This window comes from Mobula hypostoma, chromosome 12 (genome assembly GCF_963921235.1).
Source record: "Mobula hypostoma chromosome 12, sMobHyp1.1, whole genome shotgun sequence".
Taxonomy (NCBI): Eukaryota; Metazoa; Chordata; class Chondrichthyes; order Myliobatiformes; family Myliobatidae; genus Mobula; species Mobula hypostoma.
Genome location: NC_086108.1, coordinates 19,839,983 through 19,861,137, shown reverse-complemented (window position 1 = coordinate 19,861,137; position 21,155 = coordinate 19,839,983). Strand labels below are relative to the sequence as shown.

Sequence of the window (21,155 nt, the reverse complement as noted above, 5' to 3'; positions counted from 1 at the left end):
TAGAGCATTGGGTGATTGGCTGGAGGCAAAGAATGGGAATAAAGGGCTCCTTTTCTTGCTGGCTGCCACTGTTGGTGTTCCAAATTGTTGGGGCTGCTTCTTTTTATGCGTCAATGATTTGGATGTTGGAATCGGTGGCTTTGTGGACTAGTTTGTGGATGATATGAAGATAGGTGGAGGGAAAGGTAGCTTTGAGGAAGCAGAGAAGCTACAGACAGATTAGGAGAATGGGCAAAGAAGTGGCAGATGGAATGCAGTGTCGGGAAGTGTATGGTCATGCACTTTGGTAGAAGAAATAAAAACGTGGACTACTTTTTAAATGAAGTAAAAAAAATTGAGGTGCAAAGAGACTTGGGAGTCTTTGTGCAGGATGCCCTAAAGGTTAATTTGCAGGTTGAGCCAGTGGTGAGGAAGGCAAATATAATGTTAGCATTCATTTCGAGAGGACTAGAATATAAATGCAAGGATAGACTGTTGAGGCTTTATAAGGCACTGGTGAGGCTTCACTTGGAGTACTGTGAGCAGTTTTGAGGCCCTTATCTAAGAAAAGATATGCTGATGTTAGAAAAAATTCAAAGGTGATTCATGAAAATGACTCCGGGATTGAAAGGCTTGTCATATGAGGAGGTTTGATGGCTTTGGGCCTGTACTCACTGGAATTCAAAAACATGAGGGGGGAATTACATTGAAAACTATCAAATGTTGAAAGGCCTTGATAGTATGGACGTGGAAAGGATATTTCCTATGGTGGGAGAATCCAAGACAAGAGGATACAGTCTCAGAATAGAGGGTCATCCACTTAGAACAGCAATGAGGAGGAATTTCTTTAAGCCAGAGTGTGGTGAATCTGTGGAATTAGTTGCCACAGGCAGCTGTGAAGGCCAAGTCATTGGGTATATTTAAGGCAGAGGTTGATAGATTCTTGATTTGTCAGGGCATGAAGTGTTTCGGGGAGAAGGCAAGAGATTGTGACTGAGAGGAGAATAGATTAGCTATGGTGGAGCAGACTCAACGGGCCAAATGGCCTAACTCTACTCTAGTATCTTATGGTCTTACAGCCTCAACCTGCAAGTTAACCTTTAGGGCAGGGGTTCCCAACCTGACCTGTTGCTTCATGGTATTGGTCCAAGCCAGAAAAAAGATTGACATACAAAAGCTTTAGGGTATCCTACACAAGGATTTCAACGTCCCTCTGTACCTCTGAATATTGAATTTTCTCCCCATTTAGAAAATAGTCCACACCTTTATTCCTTCTGCCAAACTGCATGACCATGCACTTCATTACATTATATTCCATCTGCCACTTCTTTGCCCATTTCCCAAATCCGTCAAAGTCCTTCTGCAAACTTCTTACTTCCCCAACACAACCTGTCCCTTCATACCATACACAAAACTGGCCACAAAGCCATCAATTCCTTCACCTAAAACATAAAAAGAAGTGACCCAACACCGACCCCTGCAGCACACCATTAGTCACTGGCAGCCAAACAGTAAAGGCCCCCTTTGTTCCCATTCTTTGCCTCCTGCCAGTCAATCGTCTATCCATGCTTCTACCTTTTCTGTAGTACCACGAGCTCTTATTTTGTTAAACAGCCTCACCTGTGGCACCCTGTCAAAGGCCTCCTGAAAATCAAAGTATACAACATCCACTGACTCTCCTTATCTATCCTACCTGTTATTTCCTCAAAAACTTCCAACAGCTTTATCAGGCAAGATTTCTAAAAGGGGAGGGTGAAGAGCCAGAAGTCATGGTACATACAAGTACCAATGACATAGATAGTAAAAGGGAGGAGGTCATGACGAGCAAATATAGGAAGTTAGGCAGAAAGCTAAAAACCATGCTGACATTGGCCTATTTTATCTTCTGCCTTCAAGTACCCCAAAACTTCATCCTTAATAACAGACTCTAACATCTTCCCAATCACTGAGGTCAGGCTAACTGGCCTATAATTTCATTTCTTCTGCCGCCCTTCTTAAAGAGTGGAGTGACATTTCTAATTTTCCAGTCCTCGGGAACCATTCCAGAATCTAGTGATTCGTGTAAGATTATTACTAATGCCTCCTCAGTCTCTTCAGCAACCTCTTTCAGATCCTTGAGGTTTAGTCCACCTACCTTAAGACTATAAGACATTGGAGCAGAATTAGGCCATTCAGCCCATCAAGTCCACTCCACCATTTCATTATGGCTGATCCCAGATCCCATTCAACCCCATACACCTGCCATCTCACCATATCCCTTGATGGTCCAACCAATCAGGAATCCATCAACTTCCGCTTTGAATATACCCATGGACTTGGCTTCCACTGCAGTCTGTGGCAGAGTGTTCTACAGATTCACAACTCCCTGGCTAAAAAATTCCTTCTTACTTTTGTTCAAGAAGGTCGCCCCTCAATTTTGAGGCTGTGCCCTCTAGTTCCTGATTCCCACCTACCAGAGGAAACATCCTCTCCACATCTAGCTTCAAGCTTTTCGCTTCCCAAGCACCTTTCCCTTAGTAATAGCAACAAGTCTCACTTCTGCCCCAGACACACACATATTTCTAACATACTGATGTCTCCCACGGTGAAGACTGATTCAAAATACTTATTATGTTTGTCCAACATTTCTTTGTCCCGATTACTACCACTCCAGCATAATTTTCCACTCTTGTCTCTTTTACGCATTATATATCTATAAAAGCTTTTTGCACCGTCTTTTATATTATTGGCTGGCTTACCTTCATATTTCATCTTTTGTCTCTTTTTGCTTTTTTTAGTTGCCTTCTGTTGGTTTTTAGAAACTCCCCAATCCGCTAAAATCCCACTAAGTTTTGCTATGTTTCCTCTCTTTTATGCTGCCTTTGACTTCCCTTATTAGTCACAGTTGCCTCATCCTCCCTTTGGAATCTTCTTCATCTTTGGGATGTATCTTTCCTGCGGCTTCAGAATCACTGCCAGAAACACCAGCCACTGCTGTTCTACCATCATTCCTGCTAGTGTCTCCTTCCAGTCAATTCTGGCCAGCTCCTTTCTCATGCCTCTGTAATTCCCTTTACTCCACTCTACTACTGATACATTGTGATTTCATCTTCTTCTCAAACAGCAGAGTAAATTCTATCATATTATGATCACTACCTCCTAAAAGCTCATTTACAAGCTTCCGAATCAAACCAGGTTCATTGCACAACACCCAATCCAGAATTGCCTTTCCCTTACTGGGCTCAACCACAGGCTGCTCTAAAATGCCATCTTGTTGGCATTCTACATATTCCCTCTCTTAGGATCTAGCACCAACCTGATTTTCCCAATCTACCTGCATATTGAAATCCCCCATGATTTTGGCTCCATTATACTTTAACTCAGCGGTCCCCAACCACCAGGCCACAAAGCATATACTACCGGGCCGCGAGGAAACTATACAAGTCAGCTGCACCTTTCCTCATTCCCTGTCACGCACTGTTGAGCTTAAACAGAGGGTTGCCAACTGTCCCGTATTGCTGGGACATCCCATATATTGGGCTAAGTTGGTTTGTCCCATAAGGGACCACCCTTGTTCCATACTTCCCCAGCTAAGGTAGAGCATTCCTATGAAACCTTTCATGCCAAAATGGTGTAAAGCGCAGAAGCAATTACCATTAATTTATTTGGGAAAAATTTTTGAGCGTTCCCAGACCCAAAAAATAACCTACCAAATCATACCAAATAACACATAAAACCTAAAATAACACTAACATATAGTAAAAGCAGGAATAATATGATAAATACACAGCCTTTATAAAGTAGAAATAATATATGTGCATCGTAGTCAGGAAGATAAAGTCAAAACCGATTTGTGGGTGAAAAAAATCGCACGTACACACAGGTGCCCATGCAAGGCTTCATGGTCATGGTAGTCTTCCTCAGGGTAAACACTGTCCTGCATTTGACTGCTACTTTCGTCCCTTATTTGGGAGTGAGAGAGTTGGCAACTCTAACTGTAAAAGACATGCTGAGGTGAGTTTAACCCTACTTGAATACTCCACCCCCCAGTCGACCAGTCCACAAAAATATTGTCAATATTAAACCGGTCCGTGGTGCAAAAGAGGTTGGGGACCCCTGCTTTAACTCATTGCACTGACTGCAATTTTGCCCTATCATCTGCCTGCCCTTCCTCACAGTCTCACTATTCACTTCATCTACTTGTATACCAACTGTCCCATCCTCAACCCTATCAGTCCCCATTCCCCTGTCAAGTTCATTTAAACCCTCCCCAACATCTCTTGCAAACCTGCCAGCAAGGATATTGGTTCCCCTTAGGTTCAGATGTAACCCGTCCTTTTTGCATAGATCATACCTTCCCTAAAAGAGATCGCAATGATCCATAAATCTGAAAACCTGCTCCTTGCGCCAATTCTTCAGCCACACAATCTTCTTACTCTTACCCTCACTGGCATGTGGCACAGATAGCAATTAGTACTCTGGAGGTTCTGCTTTTCAGCTTTCTGCCTAACTTGCTGTATTTGCTCGTCATACCCTCCTCCCGTTTGCCACCTATGTCACTGGTACTTGTACGTACCATGACTTCCAGCTGTTCAGCCTCCCTCTTTAAAATGCCGCCGACCTGACCGTTCACATCCCTGACCCTGGGCCTTGGAAGGCAACACACCATTCGGGTGTCTCTTTCATATCTGCAGAATCTGTTTCCTGCTCCTCTAGTCATGGAGTCCCTTATCACTACTGCACTCCTCTTCCAACCCCACCCCCTCCCCTTATGAACCACAAAGCTAGACTTAGCGTCAAAGGCTTGGTCACTATACTCTAATAAGTTAGGGGTGTATACAGTGGAGATGCTGGCAGTGTTGGTTGCGTTGCGATGCGATGGGTGGAGAAAGTTAGACAAGTCAAAGTGTTGATATACTCAGATTCATCCTCAGTTCTAGCAAGTTTAAGGTCTTTTCACTCAAACAGTTGGCAAGATGTACTTTTATGAAGTCCTTCAGTCAGTCACAAGAATTGCAAATCAGGGAGGTCAGGTAAAATTTCTATAGGTTCCAGCACATGTAGGGGTGAAGGGGAATGAGAGGGTGGATGAGTTGGCAAAGAGGGCATTAATGAAAGAAAATATAGAAATGTACATTACTATCAGTAAAACAGAGGTTAAGTGTGTAATCTGGGAAAAAAAATCAACCAAATGTGGCAAGAAAGATGAAACAGGAAGGGGAAACAGAGGCATTTATATCAAATACAAAGAAGTGTTGCAGGTGCTAGGGTAGGTAGTAGATACAGAAGAGAGGAGACTGTGTGGACTAGGTTAAGACTGGGGCACTGTGCATTAAACAAAACATTGAAAATGATAGGGAAACACCAGACAGGATTGTGTGAGGAATGTCAAGAAGAGGAGTCAGTAGAACATGCAGTTCTGAGTTGCAGGAAGTATGGGATACAGAGAGAGATGATGAGAATTAATCTAAGGGAATTGGGGGTGCAGGAATTCACATTAAAAGGGTTGCCGGGCATGGTTGAGAGAGTACAGGTCAGGGTATTTTTAGCTTTCTAAAGGGGTACAGGGGTTTTTTATAGGATATGACAGATAAGCAGGAATAGGGTACCAGGATAGCCAAAGATGGGAGGATAAAGTGTAGGTTAGAGTGTGTGTGAGAGTGAGTGTGTGTGTGTGTGTGTGTGTGTGTGTGTGTGTGTGTGTGTGTGTGTGTGTGTGTGTGAGAGAGAGAGAGAGAGAGAGAGAGAGAGAGTGAGTGAGTAAGTGAGTGATTGGGTGAAGGGATTTAGAATGCAAGTCTATTGCACACTCCGGAGCAGAAGGTGGTAGTAATGCACCATTAAGCTGGGTGCCAACCGCCGTAAAACAAGACAAAGAAGAAGTTGGTCACTATACTGCTGCTGCTGCAAAAAAAACAAATTTCATTACGTATGTGAGTGGTGATAAACCTGATTCAGATATGGGTCTCCATTGTGGACTGAGACTGGAAAGGGGTCAGGAGACAGGAATCATGGTTGGGAAAAGGGAGAGGAAGGGAGGGGGGGAAGCAAGCAGCAGAGAGACATTCTGTAATGATCAATAAGCTAATTGTTTGGAATCAAATGACCTTGCCTGGCATCTCAGGGCTGAGTGTATCTACACCTGCACCAACTCTCTGCCTCTGGCACTCCTTCTCTGCCATCTCTCCCACACCCCTCCTGTGGCACTCCATTCTCGCCATTCCCAATATCCTTTACTCCCGCCAGATTGACAAACTCGTTCTCGACTCCACATTGACAAATACAGTACTGCAAAGGTCTTAAGCACCCGACAGCGTGCACGCGCGCTCTCTCTCTCTCTATATATACAAAAGTTTGGGCACCCCAGTCAAAATTTCTGTTACTGTGAATAGTTAAGTGAGAAGATGAACTGATCTCCAAAAGTCATAAAGTTAAAGATGAAACGTCCTTTTCAATATTTTAAGCAAGACTCATGTATTATTTTTTGTTTTGTACAATTTTAGAGTGAAAAAAAGGAAAGGAGCACCATGCAAAAGTTTGGGCACCCCAAGAGATTTGAGCTCTCAGATAACTTTTACCAAGGTCTCAGACCTCAAATAGCTTGTTAGGGCTATGGCTTGTTCACAGTCATCGTTAGGAAAGGCCAGGTGATGCAAATTTCAAAGCTTTATAAATACCCTGACTCCTCAAACCTTGTCCCAACAATCAGCAGCTATGGACTCTTCTAAGCAGCTGCCTAGCACTCTGAAAATTAAAATAAATGATGCCCACAAAGCAGGAGAAGACTATAAGAAGGTAGCAAAGCATTTTCAGGTAGCCGTTTCCTCAGTTCGTAATGTAATTAAGAAATGGTAGTTAACAGGAATGGTGGAGGTCAAGTTGAGGTCTGGAAGACCAAGACAACTTTCCAAGAGAACTGCTCGTAGGATTGCTAGAAAGGCAAATCAAAACCCCCATTTGACTGCAAAAGACCTTCAGGAAGATTTAGTAGACTCTGGAGTGGTGATGCACTGTTCTACTGTGCAGCGACACCTGCACAAATATGACCTTCATGGAAGAGTCATCAGAAGAAAACCTTTCCTGCGTTCTCACCACAAAATTCAGCGTCAGAAATTTGCAAAGGAACATCTAAACTAGCCTGATGCATTTTGGAAACAAGTCCTGTGGACTGATGAAGTTAAAATATAACTTTTTGGCCGCAACGAGCAAAGGTATGTTTGGAGAAAAAAGGGTGCAGATTTCATGAAAAGAACGCCTCTCCAGCTGTTAAGTACGGGGGTGGTTCGATCATGCTTTGGGCTTGCGTTGCAGCCAGTGGCACGGGGAACATTTATTGGTAGAAGGAAGAATGAATTTAATTAAATACCAGCCAATTCTGGAAGCAAACATCACACCGTCTGTGAAAAAGCTGAAGATGAAAAGAGGATGGCTTCGACAACCAGATCATGATCCTAAACACACCTCAAAATCCACAATGGACTACCTAGAGGCGCAAGCTGAAGGTTGTGCCATGGCCCTCACAGTCCCCTGACCTAAACATCATCGAGAATCTGTGGACAGACCTCAAAAGAGCAGTGCATGCAAGAGAGCCCAAGAATCTCACAGAACCAGAAGCCTTTTGCAAGGAAGAATGGATGAAAATCCCCCTAACAAGAATTGAAAGACTCTTAGCTGTCTACAGAAAGCATTTACACGCTGTGATACTTGCCAAAGGGGGTGTTACTAAGTACTGCCATGCAGGGAGCCCAAACTTTTGCTTTGGGCCCTTTTCCATTTTTGTTATTTTGAAACTGTAAAAGATGGAAATAAAAAAGTTTTCTTGCTTAAAATATTAAAGAAATGTGTCTTCTTCAACTTTATACCTTTTGGAAATCAGTTCATCTTTTACGCACTCAGCTATTCACAGTAACAGAAATTTTGACCAGGGTGCCCAAACTGGGTGACTGTCAGGAGAGGGAAGGAGAACAGACAGAATGAGCACAGCACCCCTGTGGCCGTTCCCATCAATAATAAGTATACCGTTTTGGAGACTGTTGGTGGGAATGACCTACCAGGGACAAGTTGCAGTGGTCACATCTCTGGCACCAAGACTGGAGCCTCAGCTCAGAAGAGAAGGAGGGAAAGCATAGAAAATAGGTGCAGGAGTAGGCCATTCGGCCCTTCGAGCCTGCATTGCCATTCAGTATGATCATGGCTGATCATCCAACTCAGAACCCTGTACCTGCCTTCTCTCTCTATACCGCCGATCCCTTTAGCCACAAGGGCCATATCTAATTCCCTCTTAAATATAGCGAATGAACTGACCTCAACTGTTTCCTGTGGCAGAGAATTTAACAGATTCACCACTCTCTCTGTGAAGAAGTTTTTCCTCATCTCGGTCCTAAAAGGCTTCCCCTTTATCCTCAAACTGTGACCCCTCGTTCTGGACTTCCCCAACATCGGGAACAATCTTCCTGCATCTAGCCTGTCCAATCCCTTTAGGATCTTACACGTTTCAATAAGATCCCCCCTCAATCTTCTAAATTCCAGCAAGTATAAGCCTAGTCGATCCAGTCTTTCATCATATGAAAGTCCTGCCGTCCCAGGAATCAATCTGGTGAACCTTCTTTGTACTCCCTCTATGGCAAGACTGTCTTTCCTCATATTAAAGGACCAAAACTGCACACAATACTCCAGGTGTGGTCTCACCAAGGCCTTGTACAACTGCACTAGTGATAGGGGATTTGATAGTTAGGGGGACAGATAAGAGGTTCTGTGAGAGAGATCGAGAATCCCTGATGGTCTGTTGCCTCCCTGGTGCTAGGGTCCGCGATATCTCAGATCGAGTTCTCAGTATTCTCAAGAGGGAGGGTGTGCAGCCAGATATCCTAGTCCATGTAGGGACCAATGGCGTGGATAGGAAGGAGGAGGAGGTCCTGCAAAGAGTTTAGGGAGTTAGGTGCAAAGTTGAAGGACAGGATCTCCAGGGTTGCGATCTCAAGATTGCTACCCGTGCCACATGCCAGTGAAGCTAGAAATAGGAAGATAATGCAGTTAAATACGAGGCTAAAGAGTTGGTGCAGGAGGGAGGGCTTTATGTTTCTGGACAATTCGGCTTTGTTCCAGGGAAGGTGGGACCTGTTCCGAAGGGACGGGTTGCACCTGAACTGGAGAGGGACGGACATCCTTGCCGGAAGGTTTGCTAATGCTGCTCCGGGGGTTTAAACTAGATTTGCAGGGGGAGGAGAACCAGAGTGTTAGAGCAGATAGTGAGGTGAAAGAGGATAAAGGTCATGCGAGAACTGCAAGTATAGTGCATGGAATAAAGCCAGATCTGACATATAAAGAGGCTTTGAGGAAAGAGAAGCAGAATAAAGGGTGTAAAGGTAGTAAGGTAGAAGGGCTAAACTGCGTGTACTTCAATGCAAGAAGCATCAGGAACAAAGGTGATGAACTGAGAGCTTGGATACATACATGGAATTATGATGTGTGGCCATTACAGAGACTTGGCTGGCACCAGGGCAGGAATGGATTCTCAATATTCCTGGATTTCAGTGCTTTAAAAGGGATAGAGAGGGCGGAAAAAGGGGAGGATGGATGGCATTACTGGTCAGGGATACTATTACAGCTACAGAAAGGATGGGTAATGCAGCAGGATCCTCTTTTGAGTCAGTATGGGTGGAAGTCAGGAACAGGAAGGGAGCAATTACTCTATTGGGAGTATTCTATAGGCCCCCTGGTAGCAGCAGAGATACCAAAGAGCAGATTGGGAGGCAGATTTTGGAAAGGTGCAAAAATAACAGGGTTGTTATCATGGGTGACTTTAACTCCCTAATATTGATTGGCACCTGATTAGTTCCAATGGTTTAGACGGGGCAGAGTCCAGGACAGATTCCTGTCACAGTATGTTGACAGGCCGACTAGGGGGAATGCCATACTAGATCTAGTATTAGGTAATGAACCAGGTCAGGTCACAGATCTCTCAGTGGGTGAGCATCTGGGGGACAGTGACCACTGCTCCCTGGCCTTTAGCATTATCATGGAAAAGGATAGAATCAGAGAGGTCAGGAAAATTTTTAACTGGGGAAGGGCAAATTATGAGGCTATAAGGCTAGAACTTGTGGGTGTGAATTGGGATGATGTTTTTGCAGGGAAATGTACTATGGACATGTGGTCGATGTTTAGGGATCTCTTGCAGGAAGTTAGGATAAACTTGTCCCGATGAGGAAGATAAAGAATGGTAGGGTGAAGGAACCATGGGTGACAAATGAGGTGGAAAATCTAGTCAGGTGGAAGAAGGCAGCATACATGAGGTTTAGGAAGCAAGGATCAGATGGGTCTATTGCGGAATATAGGGAAGCAAGAAAGGAGCTTAAGAAGGGGCTGAGAAGAGCAAGAAGGGGACATGAGAAGGCCTTGGTGAGTAGGGTAAAGGAAAACCCCAAGGCATTCTTCAATTATGTGAAGAAAAAAAGGATGACAGGAGTGAAGGTAGGACCAATTAGAGATAAAGGTGGGAAGATGTGCCTGGAGGATGTGGAAGTGAGCGAAGTCCTCAATGAATACTTCTCTTCGGTATTCACCAATGAGAGGGAACTTGATGATGGTAAGGACAATATGAGTGAGGTTGATGTTCTGGAGCATGTTGATATTAAGGGAGAGGAGGTGTTGGAATTGTTAAAATACATTAGGACGGATAAGTCCCCGGGGCCTGACGGAATATTCCCCAGGTTGCTCCACAAGGCAAGGGAAGAGATTACTGAGTCTCCAGCTAGGATCTTTATGCCCTCGTTGTCCATGGGAATGGTACCGGAGGATTGGAGGGAGGTGAAAGTTGTCCCCTTGTTCAAAAAAGGTAGTAGGGATAGTCCGGGTAATTATAGACCAGTGAGCCTTACGTCTGCAACCCTCCAATCATCCAGAACCTCTCCTGTCCCCATTGATGATGCATAGATCATTGCCAGCAGTCAGCAATCTCTTCCTCGCCTCCCATAGTAGGCTAGGGTACGTCTCAAGCAACACACATCAAAGTTGCTGGTGAATGCAGCAGGCCAGGTAGCATTTCTAGGAAGAGGTGCAGTCGACGTTTTGGGCCGAGACCCTTCGTCAGGACTAACTGAAAGAAGAGACAGAAGGGTACATCTCGTCCGGTTGCGGTGACTTATCCAACTTGATGCTTTCCAAAGCTCCAGCACATCCTTTTTCTTAATGTCTATATGCTCAAGCTTTTCAGTCCGCTATAAGTCATCCCTAGAATCGCCAAAGTCCTTTTCCATAGTGAATACTGAAGTAAAGTATTCATTAAATACAAAGCATTTGTTGCTTTGTGGTAGCAGTATAGTGCAAGATATAAAAATTACTGTTACAAAAATAAATAACTAGTGCAAAACAGTGTAATAGTCCTATGTACTACCACATTGTTTGCCAGAGTAATTACTTTTTCTCATACTGGACTACTCCGTACTCAGTAACACAGGTCTGGCAATAACTTAGTAACCAGTTCATTCCTGCACTCACCGCTCCCAGTTTAATCATTCTTTTCCACACTCACTGTTCTCAGAGTAATAATTCATTCCCAACTCACCATTTCTAGTCATATAATTCATTTGCACACTCACCATTCTTGGTGTAATAAATCACTCACACTCACTGTTTCGATGTAAGAAATTATTCCCACACTCACAGTCCCCAGTGCAATAATTGATTCCCATCTCATCATTTCTAACGTAACAATTCACTCCCACACACAATATTCCCAGTGTGATAACTCAATCACATACTCAAAGCTCCCATGGTAATAATTTATTCTTGCACTCACCATTCCTAGTATAATAATGTATTCCCTCTCACACCTTTCCCCAATGCAATAGTTCATTCCAAACTCACCACTCCCAATGCATGAATATTGATTTTCCTAACTTCAGTAATTTCTCCCCCCTCCCTTCCCCCTTTCTCCATTCCGCACTCTGGATCTCCTCTTACCCATTCTCTTTTCCTTACCTCCTATCACCCTCTGGTACCCCCTTTCCTTCCATTTCTCCCATGGTCCACTCTCCTCTCCTATCAGATTCCTTCTTCTTCAGCCCTTGAGCTTTTCACCTATCACCTCCTAGCCTCTCACTTCACCCCCACTCACCTATCTTCCCCTTACATAACACTTTCCAGCTTGCACTCCTTTCCAGCACCCCTCCCCCATCTTATTCTGCTTTTTCTCCCTTGCTTTCCAGTCCTGATGAAAGGGTTCAACCTGAAATAGTCCCCTCCAAAGATACTGCTGAGTTCCTCCAGCATTTTGTGTGTGTTACTCTGGATTTCCAGAAACTGCCAAATCTCTTGTGGTTATATATTTACAGACATCCGTTAGTCTCATGAGACCATGGATTTGAGCCTTGGAAGGTTTCCAGGGCGCAGGCCTGGGCAAGGTTGTATGGAAGACCAGCAGTTGCCTATGCTGCAAGTCTCCCCTCTCCACTCACTGATATGGTCCAAGGGAAGGGCATTAGGACCCACACAGCTTGGCACCAGTGTCGTCACAGAGCAATGTGTGGTTAAGTGACTTGCTCAAGGACACACGCGTTGCTCAGCCAAGGCTTGAACTAAAGACCTTCAAATCACTAGACGAATGCCTCAACCACTTGGCCACGCACCAACACATATACAGTGGCATGCAAAAGTTTGGGCACCCCTGGTCAAAATTTCTGTTACTGTGAATAGTTAAGTGAGTAAAAGATGACCTGATTTCCAAAAGGCATAAAGTTAAAGATGACACATTTCTTTAAGATTTTAAGCAAGGTTACTCTTTTATTTCTATCTTTTACAGTTTCAAAATAACAAAAAAGGAAAAGGGCCCGAAGCAAAAGTTTTGGCACCCTGCATGATCAGTACTTAGTAACACCCCCTTTGGCAAGTATCACAGCTTGTAAACACTTTCTGTAGCCAACTAAGAGTCTTTCAATTCTTGTTTGGGGGAGTTTTGCCCATACTTCCTTGCAAAAGGCATCTAGTTCTGTGAGATTCTTGGGTCATCTTGCATGCACTGCTCTTTTGAGGTCTATCCACAGATTTTTGATGATGTTTAGGTCAGGGGACTGTGAGGGCCATGGCAAAACCTTCAGCTTGTGCCTCTTGAGGTAGTCCATTGTGGATTTTGAGGTGTGTTTAGGATCATTATCCTGTTGTAGAAGCCATCCTCTTTTCATCTTCAGCTTTTTCACAGACGGTGTGATGTTTGCTTCCAGAATTGGCTGGTATTTAATTAAATTCATTCTTCCTTCTACCAGTAAATGTTTCCCGTGCCACTGGCTGCAACACAAGCCCAAAGCATGATCAATCCACCCCCGTGCTTAACAGTTGGAGAGGTGTTCTTTTCATGAAATCTGCACCCTTTTTTCTCCAAACATACCTTTGCTCATTGCGGCCAAAAAGTTATATTTTAACTTCATCAGTCCACAGGACTTGTTTCCAAAATGCATCAGGCTTGTTTAGATGTTCCTTTGCAAACTTCTGACGCTGAATTTTGTGGTGAGGACGCAGGGAAGGTTTTCTTCTGATGACTCTTGCATGAAGGTCGTATTTGTGCAGGTGTCGCTGCACAGTAGAACAGTGCACAACCACTCCAGAGTCTGCTAAATCTTCCTGAAGATCTTTTGCAGTCAAATGGGGGTTTTGATTTGCCTTTCTAGCAATCCAACAAACAGTTTTCTCGGAAAGTTTTCTTGGTCTTCCAGACCTCAACTTGACCTTCACTGTTCCTGTTAACTACCATTTCTTAATTACATTACGAACTGAGGAAACAGCTACCTGAAAACACTTTGCTATCTTCTTATAGCCTTCTCCTGCTTTGTGGGCATCATTTATTCTAATTTTCAGAGTGCTAGGCAGCTGTTTAGAGGAGCCCATGGCTGCTGATTGTTGGGACAAGGTTTGAGGAGTCAGCGTATTTATAAAGCTTTGTAATTTGCATCACCTGGCCTTCCTAACGATGACTGTGAACAAGCCATAGCCCTAACAAGCTATTTGAGGTCTGAGACCTTGGTAAAAGTTATCTGAGAGCTCAAATCTCTGGGGTGCCCAAACTTATGCATGGTGCTCGTTTCTTTTTTTTTTCCCACTCTTAAAATTTTGGAGATCAGCTCATCTTCTACTCACTTAACTATTCACAGTAACAGAAATTTTGACCGGGGTGCTCAAACTTTTGCATGCCACTGTATATATATATATACATACACACACTTATTATCGAGGGAAATTGTCACAGGGGTACTCTGCACTGGCTTCTTCCCCTTTCCCTCTCCCGACAGTCACCCAGGTACCTGTCTCCTGCAACTTAGGGATGACTATCTCCCTGTAGCTCCTATCTATCACCTCAATTCCCATATGAGCCAAAGGGCATCCAGCTGCAGTTCCAGTTACTTGACGTGGTCTCCAAGGAGCTGAAACTCGATGCACTGTAAGTCTCCCAAATTTCCCACATCTCACACAAGGAACATACCACTACCTTCGGATCCATTCTCACTGCATTAGCTATGTAGTAGCAGAACAGAAAGTTACCAAAATCTTTCTTTCTTACTTAGAACCTCCACCGGTGCTTGCCTAAGCCTGTTGAGCCAAAGCTGGACCACTCTAACATTGGCCCGCTTCCACAATGGCCGCTCTGCCCACACCTCCTTCCTTTTTTATTAGCCCCTCGCAGATTTCAGCTCCCAAAAGAAAGCTGAAAGCTCCCGAGTCCTTTTTAAACTTTGCGCTGCATCATCAACGAATGACCTCTGGCACTGATTTCAACCCAATGAAAAGGATCAGCAAAGTGCAACTCTTCACACGTCGGCATAAAATTGCATCTACTATTTTTCAGCCAGTCCCTGTCATGCTGCAAGCTTTGATAGCCTTCTTCACTGTCCGCTATGCCCCAAATTTTGGTGTGTCTTAAGCATTAAACATCTTACTGCTAACATCAATTCACAATTCTTACACAGCAAAAATTGGTTTTACCTGGAGTGAAGGGGAGCTGCGGTTGATGCTGATACAGTCCTTGACATATCAGAATGTCAGCAAAGTTCACACCACAGCAATGAATATCCACTCGCACCTAACCACAAAGTGCAGGAGAGATCATCATTGGAAGACATTCAGTCAATGCCTGTTCTCATGCACAAGCAGCTTAACATCAGCAGCTGTTAGGTTCTTCATCAATGTTATTGGTTAGTACATGGAACATTAAGTATAATAAACCAAGTATTTATTTGTGTTTACTCTTGGATTTGAAGTAGGCTGAGTGCAAACAATGATTTAAACAACCTGCATCCATCCATGCGGCGTGATTTACCTCGGTTGGTTTGAGGGCAACTGAAGGCAATCGCTGGATCTCTAATGGCTTCTTCAGGTCAGTACACTGCACTGTTAAGTAGGAATCTCTTAAACCTGCAGCACTGCTGGTACCAATCTCTGCCAGTCTAGGATTTTGCCTCAATACATTATTCCTCCTGTACAAAGAGAATGAACATTACTTTTAATCTGAAACCCGTAATTACCGGGAAAGTAGGATCAATAAAATAAGCTCAGGTAAGTTTAGAGTAATTAGGAGCTTGGTTGTCAGCAAAAGGTTTGTTTTCACTCTCTATCGCGATGATAAAAAAAATACCGAAACTGCTGACATGGAAAATCCGAGATAAAAATAGAAAAGCCGGAAACACTTGGCAGGTCAGAAGTGACAACACCGGAAACAGTAAATATATCTCCTGGTACAGATGTCGCTGAATCTGTTGAGACTCAATACTGTAGGTAAGTTATCGATGTGGATAGAGAGTTGGTTGGCAGACAGGAAGCAAAGAGTGGGAATAAACGGGACCTTTTCAGAATGGCAGGCAGTGACTAGTGGGGTACCACAAGGCTCAGTGTTGGGACCCCAGTTGTTTACAATATATATTAATGACTTAGATGAGGGAATTAAATGCAGCATCTCCAAGTTTGCGGATGACACGAAGCTGGGCGGCAGTGTTAGCTGTGAGGAGGATGCTAAGAGGATGCAGGGTGACTTGGCCAGGTTAGGTGAGTGGGCAAATTCATGGCAGATGCAATTTAATGTGGATAAATGTGAAGTTATCCAATTTGGTGGCAAAAACAGGAAAACAGAATCTGAATGGTGGCCGATTCGGAAAAGGGGAGGTGCAACGAGACCAAGGTGTCATTATACACCAGTCATTGAAAGTGGGCATGCAGGTACAGCAGGCGGTGAAAAAGGCAAATGGTATGCTGGCATTTATAGCAAGAGGACTCGAGTACAGGAGCAGGGAGGTACTACTGCAGTTGTACAAGGCCTTGGTGAGACCACACCTGGAGTATTGTGTGCAGTTTTGGTCCCCTAATCTGAGGAAAGACATCCTTGCCATAGAGGGAGTACAAAGAAGGTTCACCAGATTGATTCCTGGGATGGCAGGACTTTCATATGATGAAAGACTGGATGAACTAGGCTTATACTCGTTGGAATTTAGAAGATTGAAGGGGGATCTGATTGAAACATATAAAATCCTAAAGGGATTGGACAGGCTAGATGCAGGAAGATTGTTCCCGATGTTGGGGAAGTCCAGAACGAGGGGTCACAGTTTGAGGATAAAGGGGAAGCCTTTTAGGACCAAGATTAGGAAAAACTTCTTCACACAGAGAGTGGTGAATCTGTGGAATTCTCTGCCACAGGAAACAGTTGAGGCCAGTTCATTGGCTATATTTAAGAGGGAGTTAGATATGGCCCTTGTGGCTACGGGGATCAGGGGGTATGGAGGGAAGGCTGGTGCAGGGTTCTCAGTTGGATGATCAGCCATGATCATACTGAATGGCGGTGCAGGCTCTAAGGGCCGAATGGCCTACTCCTGCACCTATTTTCTATATTTCTATGTTTCTGTACCGATCACCAGCTGAGGACAGGTTGTCGCCCTCGTCAATCAAATGTGAACCGAGTACACACACAATCGAAGTAAAAAGCAAACACGTACAAAATGCCGGAGGAACTCAACAGGTCCTGCAGAAAGGTCTCTGCCCACAGCGTCGACTGTAAATTCATTTCCATAGATGCTCCCGACCTGCTGAGCTCCTCCAGCATTTTCTGTGTCGCTTTGGATTTCCAACATCTACAAATATTCTTGTGTTATAGAAATTACATGTCTGGAATCCGTCATAAATTACACGTAAGCGCAGGATCGAGAGGATTATTAAAAACTTTCAACGTTGGAACCGAAGCGAAAAAAGTTGGCCCCGAAACACGCTGACGTGTTATTTCTGAGCGGTGTTGTGTGTGCGTCTGTGTGACCAAAGGGGCAGTTTCACCCAGCAAATGCTGGAATTTGGAGCAAAAAAACTGCTGGAGGAACTGAGAGTCAAAACACAACTCTCTCCACAGATCCTGCTCAACACGCCGAGTTCCTCCATGCAGGAGTTCTCTGGCCACACACAGCAATGGGTCCTGTGCCATTCTTAGCATAATCTGAGGAAATTGTGTTGTAAAAGCACAAAATAACTTTAAAACATGTCGTCCAGATCAGAAAATCTACCGCTGTGGCTCGAGACGACCACGTTTCCTAGCAAAATAGCATTAATGGGGTCACATTTCGCATTTAACGTTTATGCAAGGAAGCCTCCTGCCCAGAATACTGGGATAGAGATGCGTGCTTCCTGTTAGGCCACGGCACGGGACATCGCGCAGGCCCGCAGCAGACGCATGATCGCAGTATTGGTCTCGTTGCGGCTGCTAACCTGCCCACATTCGGCCGGACGCCCCGCAGCAAGGAACGCAAACCGACCGCCGCTACTCGCTCCATTACTCTGACGTGTCCAATCCAGCCGTTAATTGGCGGCTCACGGGGAAGGGAAATGCTCGACTACGCCATCTACTCACGACGATGGGTACTGCAGCAGACCAATCACAAAGTCAATGCCAAATTGCTTACCTGATGTTACACCTGGCCACGTGAAAGCTGCGAACAAAAGGTTGGCTCCTCTGACGCTGAGGACCATTGCACCTGTTTTGTATCAATAGTGCTAGTGTGTAGAACAGTGTGGCTGAAATATCAGATAGCTTGGCACAGAGCCCTTGATGCTGTTGACCAATGCTTATTCAGAGATGGATTTTTAAAAAGCATCTTAAAGAGTAAGAGGATACAGACCAACCCACAATCACTGAAACCCAACTTGCTCGCACAACAAGTAATTAGGAACCAAATATAGTGGCTGTCATTGCAAGATTTGAACACAAGTGAATCATTCCTATTCCTTGCCGGCCTCACATCTAGAGCACAAAAGATAGAACATAGAACAGTGCAGCAAAGGAACAGGCCATTGAGCCAACAGTGTTGTGTGGAAACAGCTAAAAAGCAAATCAAAAACACCCAAACACTAATCTCTCCTACCTACACCATGTCCATATCCCTCCATCTTCCTCACATCCATGTGCCTATCTAAACATCTCTTAAAAGCTTCTAATGTATTTGCCTCTAACACCGTACCAGGCAGCGCATTCCAGGCATCCACCACTCTTGAGTAAAAAAACTTACCCCTCACATCCCCCTTGAACCTACCCCCTCTTGCCTTCAATGTATGCCCTCAGGTATTAGACATTTCAACCCTGGGAAACAGATACTCTGTCCACTCTATCTGTGCCTCTCATAATTCTTATAAACCTCTGTCAAATCTTCCTTTTGCCTCTGCCACTCCAGAGAAAACAACCCAGGTTTCTCCAGCTCTTCAAACCAGACAGCATCCTGGTAAACTTCTTCTGCGCCCTCTCCAAAGCCTCAACATCCTTCCTATTGTGGGGCTGACCAGAACTGTATGCAATTCTCCAGATGTGGCTTAACCAGAGTTTTATAACCTCTTGACTTTATGCTGTATAACAATGATTTCAATGATTGTTGCCAAATTTGCAGATGATATGAAGGTTAGTGGAGAGGCAGGTAGTGTTGAGGAAACAGGTCGGCTGCAGAAGGACTTGGGCAGATTAGGAGAGTGGGCAAGAAAATGGCTAATGAAATATAATGTTGGAAAATGCATGGTCATGCATTTTGATAGTAGAAATAAATGCACAGACTATTTTCTAAACAGGGAGAAAATCCAAAAATCTGATATGCAAAGGGATTGGGAGTTCTTGTGCAGAACACCCTGAAGGTTAACTTACAGGTAGAGTCGATGGTGAGGAAGGCAAATGCAATGTTTGCATTAATTTCAAGAGGTCTTGAATACAAGAACAGGGACGTGATGCTGAGGCTTTATAAGGGACTGGTGAAGCCTCACCTTGAGTAATGTGAATAGTTTTGGTCCCCTCATCTAAGAAAAGATGTGCTGTCTTTGGAGAATGTTCAGAGTAAGCTCACAAGGATGATTCCAGGAATGAAAGGGTTATCATATGAGGAACATTTGATGGCTCTGGGTCTGTACTTGCTGGAATTTAGGATTAGTGGGAGGGATCTCACTGAAACCTTTCAAATATTGTAAGGCCAAGACAGAGTAGATATGGAAAGGATGTTTCCCAGGGTCGGGGAGTCAAGGACAAGAGGGCACAGCCTCAGGACAGAGAGGCATCCATTTAAAACAGATGTGGAGTAATTTCTTTAGCTAGAGGGTGGTGAATTTGTGGAATTTGTTACCACATGCAGCTGTGGAGGCCAGGCCATTGGGTGCATTTAAGGCAGAAATTGATCAGTTCTTGATTGGCCACTGCATCAAAGGTTATGGGGAGAAAGCTGGGGAATGGGGCTGAGGAGGGGGAAGAAGGTTCAGCCATGATTGAATGGTGGAGCACCCTCAATGGGACAAATGGCCTAAATCTGCTCCCATGTCTTATGGACTTCTGAGCTCAATGCCTCAGCTAATAAAGGCAAGCATTCATTAAACCTTCTTAACCACCCTATTGACCTGTGTAGCACTTTCAAGGAGCTGTGAACTTAGCTCCCAAGATCTCTCCACTCAGTAACACTGTCCTGGATCTTGCCCTTGCATTTGCCCTACTGAGGTGCAACACTTCCCATTTAACTTCATCTGTCATTTCTCTTCCCACACAAGACAGCCCAATGGAGCTAGTAGTATATAAATATATATTTTAAAAATAGATTTCCAGGATATTGTATATAATTTGCGGGCATCAGGGAGCCGCTATCAATGTGCGGGAGACTCCTGGAACTTCCAGGAGAGGTGGGATGTCTGTATACAACCTTGAGATTCATCTCCTTACAGGCAGCCACTAAACAAAGAAACCTGATAGAACCCATTGAAAAGACCATCAAACATCCAGTGTGCAGGGAAAAAACAAATCTGTAAACCATAAAAGTCAGCAAATAACATTCAGAACTGAAGGTCACGAAAATGAGTCTACAGCCATGAAGCCACTCTTCACTGCAGGAGCCCATTTTGTTCAGTGCAGAGATGAGTAAACTTCGCAGAACAGCGAGCTAAATAATCTTCTGGAAATAGTAGGGGACAGAGGGTCCAGTGAGATGGAGGAACTGAGGGAAATACATGTTAGTAGGAAAGTGGTGTTAGGTAAATTAAAGGGGTTAAAGGCAGATAAATCCCCAGGGCCAGATGGTCTGCATCCCAGAGTGCTTAAGGAAGTAGCCCAAGAAATAGTGGATGCATTACTGATAATTTTTCAAAACTCTTTAGATTCTGGACTAGTTCCTGAGGATTGGAGGGTGGCTAATGTAACCCCACTTTTTAAAAAAGGAGGGAGAGAGAAACCAGGGAATTATAGACCGGTTAGCCTAACATCGGTGGTGGGGAAACTGCTAGAGTCAGTTATCAAAGATGTGATAACAGCACATTTGGAAAGCAGTGAAATCAGCGGACAAAGTCAGCATGGATTTGTGAAAGGAAAATCATGTCTGACGAATCTCATAGAATTTTTTGAGGATGTAACTAGTAGAGTGGATAGGGGAGAACCAGTGGATGTGGTATATTTGGATTTTCAAAAGGCTTTTGACAAGGTCCCACACAGGAGATTAGTGTGCAAACTTAAAGCACACGGTATTGGAGGTATGGTATTGATGTGGAAAGAGAATTGGTTGGCAGACAGGAAGCGAAGAGTGGGAATAAATGAGACCTTTTCAGAATGGCAGGCAGTGACTAGTGGGGTACCGCAAGGCTCAGTGCTGGGACTCCAGTTGTTTACAATATATATTAATGACTTGGATGAGGGAATTAAATGCAGCATCTCCAAGTTTGCGGATGACACGAAG

General features: G+C 44.2%; 1 protein-coding gene across 2 annotated transcripts in view; it reads right to left on the bottom strand.

Moving 5' to 3' along the window:
* The window catches only part of gtpbp3 (GTP binding protein 3, mitochondrial), a 48,331-nt gene extending 30,529 nt beyond the window's left edge, over positions 1–17,802 (bottom strand). The window contains exons 1-3 of one of the 2 annotated variants that reach the window (XM_063063703.1): positions 17,683–17,802; positions 15,263–15,419; positions 14,929–15,025 (exon numbers count right to left, since the gene is read on the bottom strand). In XM_063063703.1, the coding sequence (XP_062919773.1) occupies positions 14,929–15,025; positions 15,263–15,419; positions 17,683–17,747 (319 nt within the window). In that variant the 5' untranslated portion in view covers positions 17,748–17,802. Of the gene's footprint in view, positions 1–14,928; positions 15,026–15,262; positions 15,420–16,925; positions 17,124–17,682 lie in introns of those variants that run through there. The other variant, XM_063063702.1, reaches the window with a different exon arrangement.
* Between the last annotated feature and the right edge of the window lie 3,353 nt (positions 17,803–21,155).